At 33.1% G+C, this 11,156-nt stretch overlaps 1 protein-coding gene across 11 annotated transcripts in view; it reads left to right on the plus strand.

Moving 5' to 3' along the window:
* Positions 1–7,898, plus strand: part of LOC126820892 (kinesin light chain) — a 43,027-nt gene extending 35,129 nt beyond the window's left edge. For 7 of the 11 annotated variants that reach the window (XM_050549052.2, XM_050549051.2, XM_050549050.2 and 4 more), the window contains 3 exons: positions 1,674–1,715; positions 2,964–3,027; positions 3,783–7,898. In XM_050549052.2, coding sequence (XP_050405009.1) covers positions 1,674–1,715; positions 2,964–3,027; positions 3,783–3,863 — 187 coding nt within the window. In that variant the 3' untranslated portion in view covers positions 3,864–7,898. Of the gene's footprint in view, positions 1–1,247; positions 1,262–1,673; positions 1,716–2,963; positions 3,034–3,782 lie in introns of those variants that run through there. The other 4 variants (XM_050549056.2, XM_050549057.2, XM_050549060.2 and 1 more) reach the window with 2 other exon arrangements.
* Positions 7,899–11,156: the final 3,258 nt, after the last annotated feature.

Consider the following 11,156-nt stretch of genomic DNA (forward strand, 5'->3'; position numbering starts at 1 on the left):
CACTATTATACGATCATAGGTGTCATTCTCACACTTAAAACTCATTTGCACCGGAAATAATAACACAATTACCTCCCAATTACCTCCCTTGTTTTCTATTCTCCACCATGGAGTAACTATCTTCAAACGGTTGAATTTGAAGATGAAAATGATATTTTTGCCAATTTCTCAACTGGCAATAGTGAATTATAGGATTAATAGGATTATTCTTTAACAGGGTAGGACTGTTTATAGATACCATCTATTTCAGGGCTTTATTTTAATACTTTTTAAAAATATAACTTAAAAATATGAAATTGTAACTTTAAATGGCTGGACAATATGGTCAATACATGCAGGATCAAAGATAGAGAAGTACAGATTTAAACTTTTCTTTCTTTCTTATTTTAGCTGTTCACTTGATGACAAATAATTGTCTTCTGTCAGCATTACCATCATGAAAACTCATTGATCGTAGTTGCTCCTTTGCAACTATTGATTTATGTGGAGAAGCATATTGAATTCCAATTATGTTTTTTTACTTCCTGCATATTGTTGCATGTTTAATTAACTCCATTTAGAATGTTTCTAAGTGATGTATGGCAGACTATTGGATTTAGTCGCTACCAGTAAGTCAAAGGAACCTGATGACTTTCAGAGAATAAGGAGGGAAAGCACCTTTCTCAATATCATTTTCTAGGAATCCACCTTAAAGATGCAATATGTAAGAATTAGGTAAAGAGCTGGCAATTATTGCTATGATAGTTCAAAAATAGATAATAAAAATTAATATATTGAAAATTTCATTCAAATTACTTTATTCTGGGCGAAGTTATGACTGAAGATGTAGTGTAGATCATTTATTATCGCAACAATGGTACTTGACTACTGAGACTTTAGTCTTGATTATCCATTTTATCGTTATATTTTTAAATATCACTGGTGTTCAAATCCATTTAAAATCTCACCCACCTGATGATCTAGAGTGTTGATTATAGGCTTGTCATGTGAATAAATGTCTAAATAAAAATTTATATAACATTTGAGGCCAAAAGAAAGATCTGTATTAGGCAGATTTAGCTCTTACATAATGTATCTTTAACAAGTTTAACAAAATAAATATATCATGCATTTCATAATGGAAAGAAAACCAAAGGGTATTGCTGGAGCATAAACATTGATCATTCCATCTTTTTATTTTTAGTATTTTATTTTGAAAGATTTATTTGTGTGGAATTTATTTATTTCATTCTTGATTTTATTATTAGCTTTGTTGAGTCTTGTGAGTTTTGGTTATTTTCTTTAGTTCCTAATTTCTCATATCAGTCCAATTCAAATTGAACAATTTACTGCTTAAATTGGTACTCATTTAGGATTTTCATTGCTGATAAATGTAAAGGAACCTTTAGTAATTTTGGATAACAGTCACGTTTTTAACGGGGCAGTTCCATGCGATCCCCTTAGGCCCGTCAATTTTTGGGTACCAGATTACCAGACACTTAGAATAAATGGCTGTGAATCAAAACAGTTCTGTTTTGTGAGCACACACCACTACGGATAATACCATATAAATATATAATAATGTTAATTGTTCAGTTGGAATTGTATGATTGTCTTGTTTCTATTATTGAGTTATATCTGTGCACTTTTTTATGTTCTACTAGTATTTTTGATTTGTCTTTTCCTCGTCTTAGTCTCAACTGGTATTTAAAAGGAATGTCACCCCATCAGCAAAGGTTGGTTTACTCTCCTGCCAAACAATTTGAATGCAATCATTATCATTAGTTATAATTTTGCACCTCATCATTCGCATCATGATTTGCTATTTACTCGATATTCTTCATTACCCTATAGCTTAATGCATTTTATAAAGTGATAAAATAGTTTTAATAGAATAAATATTTATTAAAGAAATGAAATATATAACTTATTAATAACATTGTAGGATAAATAATCTAGGTTCTTGTTTTTAAATCGTATTACTGATTTTAGTAATCTTTCATTTCGCTCACTTCTGATTCATGTAAATGCTTGTTAGAAATTCCCCCCCCCTTTCTCTATAAAACAAAATAGCTTCTTATTAGTCGATGAAGTTCAAATTTAGTTTTTTCAATAATTTGAACTTTAAAAATGTGTTTATTTAAAATAATAATTTAAAACTAGAAATTTCTTATAAATTTTCATTCAGTAAAGATAAATATAAAAGAATACATTTTCACTTATTAAAATTATATAAAAGGTCTTGGCTCACATTTCTGTGTCACCCTGAGAAGAACAAAATCTTTACTCTTGCATTTCAATTCATATTCCATTATTGCTTGCACTAATAATCCTTTGTTGAATCTCTTTAATATGTTTATGATAATAATTTAAGTTAATCCAGGGATCAGAGCGTATCTTAACGCTAAAAACATTGCTCGTATTAAGATATCTTGAATAGTTTCTTAATATGATTTCTGTGTAAAAGTTGTCTTTTTAAAGAATCGGCCAGTATGTAAACTGTAAATACTTGAATAGTTTTGAAATTTAAATTGGAAAATTTGTTGTTGACATGACACATCAGGTATCGAAAATTAATTTAACATGCACAAGCAAGCAAAATGCCACCTATCCCTTAGCTTGGTTCATTAAGCTATATAAACCTACACAGAAATAGATATGCAATAAACATCAACCATATTATTTGTGCAGCCTGTATGTATGGATTCCAGTTCTTTTAATTGATTTACATGTATAGCTATTTTAGTAATAAGGGACAATGCCACTAGGCGTGTAGCAATATTGAAAGACAACACATTATATGTATCCCAAAATATTTAATATAAAAATTACATACAAATTCAAACAATTCATTAAAATTCATTGTCAATCAAACATTAACATGGTTTTAATGTGATTATGATAAGAATATTGTCACTTGATTTGTTTAGTGGTTGCCATGGAAAAGGGATAAATTGATTGAAGTATATTGTGTATATTTTCAGTATGAAAAGAGCAAGTTCCATGTCAGTTCTCAATATAATCAGTAATAAAGATGATAAATTACATGTAAGTTACAAGGACTTCTTCAGTTGATAATTTACTACTCTTTTACTATGTTTTTAATGCAGCAGCTAACAGTACAGAGAATATGACTAAAGAATAAATCCAAAAGATTTTATGTGTGTTCAGAATTGTATAAAGTTTATATTATTTCATAATGGCTGTGGTTTTAGCCAGTGCATGGAAATATTTACAACAGGAACACCGAAATTTTATACAGTAGACTGAAACCCTAATACTAGAACACCTAAACCTTACATAGAAGAGGGGGGTCACAATGGTTAAGTGGGTAATACGCTGGCTCGCTAGCCTAGAGGTCGGGTGTTCGATCCCTGCATTGGTCGAGAAAGTTTATCCAGATTTTCCGGCGTGGTTCCCCCTTGTCAATGATACAGGACGGAGGGTCTGACAAGGATATCTGTCTAGTTATTTGGATGGGATGAAAAACCGAGGTCCCGTGTACACATCGGCGTGCATGTAAAAGATCCCTTGATAGTTGGAATTCGATATAAGAGTAGGCCCTAGTGCCGCTGTCCAGGCAAAATTTCCTTCATATAGCACACTGTATAGCGTATGCCCGTCTTCATTTGCCCAGTTCGGAGCAGAATCCAATTTCATTTCATTTCTTTACATAGAAGACTAAAACCCTACTACTAGAACACCCAGACTATATGGAAAAAAACTGAAACGGTATTACTAAAACACCCAAACCTTAAACATAGAACACCCAAAATTAATTTATCTGTTGTTTGTTTTTGCAGGAAAGTAGGCGGTCTGTGGGTGATTTAAGTATAAGAGGAAGAACAGCAAGTTCTGACCATTTAGTAGATCGTCCCTTCTGACCACCACAAAAATACTTGTTAGATTGTATATGTGTTAAGTGTACAGTACTCATACAGATAATTTGCCTGTTGACGGTGTTACCTCGCTCGCTCTCATTGGAACGCTTCCGTCTTCAGTGTTCACCCAGCCTCTTTCTGGCTATTGCTAGTTAACTGTTATAAAGAGAGGCACTAGGATTTTCACCTGATTTAGTGATATTTGGGATAAAGGGAATATATTTGTAGACAAGTTAACAGCTTTCTAGTTGAATTGATATCCTGTGGTCGCTATTATATATGCTTTCTTTAAACCTGTGGAGAGCATAATATTAGTTATTATTACTATCATAAATATTGCTACTCAAATGTCCATAAAATATTAAATGTGTTATATGTCTTTAGCCATATCATTATCATATTTATGTAGTGGAAATATTACCATCAACTACAGAACAGGAATTAGATGTGATATACGGTCATGTTATTATAATAAAACAGTATGGTCTGTAGGGATATATTATTTCTAGAAGTATGTACTACAGTTATTGCAGAGACACTGTCAGTCTTTTTCTAACAATTTCCTGACAATTTCTCTATATGATGCAATTTATATTTATAGTTAAATCGACTAACATTTCTGTGAAATGGCTTATTAGAATATCTATAAAAAATATACCAAACCTAATGGAACTAGTAGTACCTATTCCTGTTTGATGCTGGTACAGAGATATTCTGAATTCTGTCTACTTCAGAATATCTATTTTGGAATACTTTATAGAATCTCTAAGCTTTGGTTTACAGTATAATAAAATGTTCCATCAAATTTAAAAAGACATGTTAGACAGCTCCAAAGGTATGCACCAAGGCTCTGTCAGTACCCTAAGTTCTCCTTGTAGCGGATTGAGGTGACTTTTTGACTCAAGCTGTATTGTTTCCTCTATTTATAATAATTGATGATTGATATTAGAATAACAAATCTATCATTGATCTCAACTCTTCTCTTTCTTATTAAACATGCTTTTATTCTAATGAATTAATATATTATTATACAACATATTGTATAGGTGTACAAAGAACTACACTACCATTATTTCAGATTTATTTTAAATTTTATAGTCAATTGTATAGATAAACCTGGGCTTAAGGTACCATTATTATTAAATTGTACAGATATTAGTTACTGCTTGCCTTTATTTGTAAATATGTTGGGCTGTAATAATAACGATGAAGTTGAAGGTACACTTGAAACATAGACCGTCTGTGTATCAGCCAGAAGCTTATTGTTATCATAATTTCTGATTTAAATGCTTATTTATCCAAATCCCTGGTGTCTTTTATTTAGAACTAATTGTAGCATGAAAGTGCATGTAGTCAATTCTGTCAACAAAAACATTTAACTTTTATGTAATTCTATTATATAACATGAAATTTATTTTGGGTTTTTGTAGGAAAATTCTTGTTTATGCTTTGCCCTATTTTTTTTTTTTAAGTTTTAAAATACCATGGTAAGCCATTCACTTGGGTATATGTGTTTGTTAGTAGTAATAGTGCTTAAATTCTCGTACATGTATATGACAAGGATGAGAGTTGAAGCTGTTGGCTATTGTTAAAAACAATTAAAAATATTAGGGGAACTGTTAACATCTGTTGTCATTATTTTAATGCACTCAAGTACAGTATTTTACTTTTTGGGAATCTACATTAATAATTGGGTTTATTCTTAATTTTCACTTCCATGACATGTAGGAAACTTGAACTCATCTAGTTTTATGTTTTTGCATAAATACCTTGAAGAGAGATATTCTAATTGTTGTATTAGTGAAATATTTGTAAAAGGAGAATTAAATCTAGATCATTATCTCCTCTCACACTATATTATTTGTACACTTCCTGCTTATTATATCATTGTGATTATTTATTATTAAAATAATTATTTCTTATTATTTTAAATCTTTCTTTTGTTTTGTTTTTTGTTTGCATGCTGCTGTTGCGTTGTGGTGCTCTTTTGTCTTATTTTGGGGAACCTTGCTGCAAAGATTTCTGTGTTGTGCTCACTTTTGCAATATTCTGTTCTACGATGAAATTGTGAAATCTGTTAGTATAATTTCAAATTAAAACCAAGTCCAGTAACGGTACATAATATTGAGAAGGGGGGTGGGGTGGGGAATAATCAGAATTTGGAGTTGTTTTAACTGGCATATAGATTTATTGAATAAGAATAATAAAAAAGGTTTCAGGAGGTTATTTCATTTGTTGATCCTGACCTCAGGCGTTATTATATCAAGGATAATGAATACTGGAACGATTTCTTTATATAATTTATCATCTACCCAATGGAAGAAGGGAAATTGTACCCCTGTATTATTGCAGGGATCTGTACCTCACATATTGTCTTACCTGTTAATTCCCTCAATATAAAATATTGAGAGAAGTTTCGTACAGATTATTAATGCCATTATTACATTCATTCTCTATCACCTGACAAAAGTCAGCAATTGACAAGGTCAGAGAGGTGGATCTACAGAGGTAGAAATTATATTACTCTGCTCACATCTAGAAATGAAGATTTATGGGATTTGACTTGAATGCACCTTTTTCGGAATGGTTTATTAAAACTGGATATGGGTAAAGGCAATACAGTAATCAAAAGTTGGTAGTGAGGTAATGTGATCTAGACTGACAGTGTCTTGACATCATGAATAATCACATTTATGTAAAAAAAAAAAATTATTTGCACATTTAAAGCACTAGTTGTACAAAAAGAATATGGATGATAAAAAAATACCAAGCATTTTAATAATGATCTTTAATAATAATAAAAAAAATAACACCTGTATATATTTTTCTTGAGAATTTTTCTGTTGTGATATGTGCATTTTAAGAAATCTATGGGTAAAAGATTAAAATTCTTGGCCCTGAGATTAACATATTTTAAAGGATTAAATTCTTACTTTGCCCCAGATAAATTTTTATTAAGGAAACTGAAGAAGACGGAAGTATAAATGGAAGACAGTAACAATGTTATATCTACATGTATCTATCTTTTAGTATATATCTATGATAGAGCTGTATATATATTTTGCTGTAAATGGTTTTAATTAATCACATTGTAATATATTCATGGTTATGATATTGTTATAATTGTTTCATATATTGATTATGAACATTTCCTATATAATGTGGTGATAATAACTAGTCATGCTTTATAAACTCCTTGATAATAATCGCTTTTAATATTTTCATCACTCTATCCAAAAATTTCCCTTTTCATCATAATTAAAATGTACAAGATTTTAAGAAAATATTTTTGAGCTTGAAATTCTTCCACAAAGCTATCAGACATGTTTGAATAAAATTTGACTCTGCAGTTGATTGAATGAATTTGAATTTTTATTGATTAAAGTCCTTATAAAAGAATCCATGTGTGAATTATTATGCCATTATGAAAAGGGAAATATTAAATTAAAGATTTAGATAAACCCCCCAAAATGCTACATTGTAAATAATTTATGGACATGGTAAAATTTAAAAAGTAATGAAACTATCTGAGCCGTGGGTAATATCATCTGTAGACTACAGGATAGACATGACCAATATGTGCAATTGGTTGACAAAGCCTTGTACCGGTATTGGGAATTTTTTTTAGTAAACTTTCAAATATTTGTATGACTATTTTATGCACACTGGATGTATTTTGTAGATACCTACTACCTAGATACCTTGGCCCGCCCCCAAATCTTCCAAATCTTTACGTTATGGATTACATTTAATGTACTTTCCCTGCCTCCACCCAACCCAACTTACCATGTCCTTAAATACAGAATGGTCTCGGTTTTGATATGGAGAAAAGTAATTTTACATATTTATTGTTTTAAAAAAGGTATTCTTAAATACAAGCAAATCTTTATTCTGAATGACTTAAATACCATTTTAAATCCATTCTGACAAAAATATCCATGTATTTCATACCAGTTGGTTGTGCATGTATTCTAAATTATTTAAATAACTGATCTGTAGAATTTTAAAACCTGATAATAAAACAGTTTTTCATGCTTATCATTTGTTTTTGTTTGACCCGTCTGTCAGGATTATACTATTATATTAGTCAGGTAAGAATAAATCCAATTTTATAACATCATTGTTGCTTTTGACTGAGATGTCATGTTTTTTTGAAAGTCATATTGCAATTTGAGGGTGTTGGATGGCCGAATGGTTAGCATGCGCGTTGTATCATACGGTCTGTCATTAAGTCAACTGGCGGGGTTTCGATTCCCCGGTTGTGTGTTTTCTCCAGGTCCTCCGGTTTCCTCCCACTGCTAAAGACCCCCTACCATGTGTTAGTCCCGAAATGACCTAGTTTGTGTGAGTGGACTTTAAACCCCATTTCTCTCTCTCTCTCTCTCTCATATTGCAATTTGCTCACATTACAAATTGATTATTGAAGTGAGCCCAATGGAGAATGGAATGACATGGGGGTTTCATTTCTATGCTTAAGTGTGTCATGTGAGTGAAGAGCATTTTGGCTGAACAGCAGTGTTTCTATGTCATTCCAGCAGCACCCCACCCCACACCCCCTCCATGTAATTAGATGGATGGGAGTTGGGCGGCCGAATGGTTAGCAAGTGCGCGCTGTATCATAAGGTCGGTCATTGAGTCAGGTGGCATGGTTTCGATTCCCCGGTTGTACATGACAAGGAGTAATGCCGCCTGTCCAACCTCGTGGGTTTTCTCCGGGTCCTCCGGTCTCCTCCCACTGCTAAAGACCCGAAATGACTTAGTTTGTGTCAAATGGATGTTAAACCCCATTTCTCTCTCTCTCTCTCATAATTAGAAGGGTGTCTGGTTGGACAGCATTAACCAAGTATTGTTGTTTACATGTATATATTGTTTTGTTATATTTCATATTTTGATATCCAGCCAAATCTGTTAATAACTGCAATATGTAGATTATTTACAGACAAAATGTGGGTGTGACACTGCCCGAGGGGGGGGGGGCGGATCATGCACCAAAATCAACAGTTGCCGTCCTTAGGGTATAAGGAATAAGTATACCAAGTTCCAAGATAATCCATTCAGAATTGTGGCCTTCAGACGCTAAACACAAAAATTGGGTGTGACTCTGCCCCTGGGGTCACGACATGCACCAAAACCAATAGTTTCCACCCTTAGGCTATAAGGGATACATATGCCAAGTTTCAAGATGATCCATTCAGAATTGTGGTCAGTATACGATAAACACAAAAATTGGGCGTGGCTCTGCCCCTGGGAGTCAGGAGATGCACCAATAGTTGCCGTCCTTAAGCTAAAAGGAATAAGTATACCAAGTTCCAAGATAATCCATTCAGAATTGTGGCCTTGAAATGCTAAACACAAAAAATTTGGGTGCGACTCTGACCCTCTGGGGTCACGACATGCATCAAAACCAACAGTTTCCGCCCTTACGCTATAAGGAATACATATGCCAAGTTTCAAGATGATCCATTCAGAATTATGGTCAGTATACGATAAACACAAAAACTTGGGCGTGGCTCTGCCCTGGGAGTCTGGACATGCACCAATAGTTGCCGTCCTTAAGCTATAAGGAATACATATAACCTGATACACAATATTGTGACACTATTTGTGAATGAAGGGCGGCCATCTTGTCTGCCAGTTTCGGTCCGATTTTTACGAAATTCGAACTCAACTATCCTTAGGGTGTAACAGTGATATATTGTAATGGTTTTTTAAATCGGATAAGAATTGTGACCTCTATTGGGTCCACAATCTAAAAACGCGATTTTGCATACAATCAGGGGCCATAATTCAGGAAGTTATGGTGATAAACCTATATTTCAAGTTTCATTGAAATCTAGGGAGAGAGAGAAATGGGGTTTAACATCCACTCGACACAAACTAGGTCATTTCAGGACTAACATATGGTTTAATTTTTTTATTTCAATAATTTGCTTGCGCGTAGGAGTCTTTAGCAGTAGGAGGACCCGGAGAAAACCCACGAGGTTGGACAGTCGACCCTACTCCTTGTCACGTACAACCGGGGAATCGAAACCCCGCCAGTTGACTCAATGACAGACCGTATGATACAGCGCGCGCATGCTAACCATTCGGCCATCTAACACCCCGCATTGAAATCTTATAAAAATTGACCTGTAGAGTGTTCACAAACAATTGTGGTCGGACAGGGGCGACGACAATATACGTCCACATGAAAATGTGGGCGTATATAAAACGTCTTGATTATTCCGGCCTGTCAGTCAGATGGAGAATGGTCACTAGACTGGTCAAGCGGGACTAATTTCAATACAAGAGCATGTAACCTATTTATTACTCAAATGTGCCCGGATGTTATGGCCGACACTTACCATTTTTCAGTCTATTATTTATGGAAAGTTAAATAGTCATATCTTAAGTACACTATAACCGTTTATTTAATGACTATAAATGTGCGAAATTGATTTAATATTGTGGTGTATTTGTCAAGATATTTGGAGATATTTATTTATTATGGGGCACCCTACCACGGGACAATCTTTTTAACTTGGCAGGCAATACCCCAGGATAGTCAGAACCTGCAGATATGGCCCATTTTGAGACTAAACCCAGGACATTCTGACAGTCTGTTACTGAATAAACTTCCCTAATGCAGGTTTGGACCTTTTCTCTATGTCGGTACATAATTGTGAAAAAAATAACACTACTAATTTTTTTATGAAACTACATTTATTTGAGAACCTGAGATATGGTGTTGTATAAGAGCTGATATTGAAATAAGTACTACTAACCATGTAAAACACATTGACAAAATATATAGATTTACTCAAATAAAAACACAATATATTTACTTTATACTACTACTACCTACCTACATATATATAGGTATATATTGTAATACAGGCTGGTTAGAGAGAGAATACAGGCTATTACAAGTAGGAATTTAACCAGCAAACCCCTCCAAGAAGTATTCACACCCCTCTGTGCTTAGGCAGAATGTACTTTCTCTGAACTAGCACCACATAGGGTTCTCCTGGTTTTTTTAAATTTGATTTCTTGTAGACATTTAGAACTAGTCATAAATATAGAAATGACAGTATCTAATTAATATAATAACTAAAAGCTCCTAAGAGATAAAATGATCATAAAAAGATGAACACATAAAAATGATATGATCCTATGAAATAAAAAGTGGTTGATTTTGTTGTGATGTATATATATATTTATATATTAATCTAGCTGCCATAGGCCATGGTTACCACCGAGCAGTTACATACATGTAAATTTGGTATATATTCATACATATATATAATATATACAAAC

This window comes from Patella vulgata, chromosome 5 (assembly GCF_932274485.2).
Source record: "Patella vulgata chromosome 5, xgPatVulg1.2, whole genome shotgun sequence".
Lineage (NCBI taxonomy): Eukaryota > Metazoa > Mollusca > Gastropoda > Patellidae > Patella > Patella vulgata.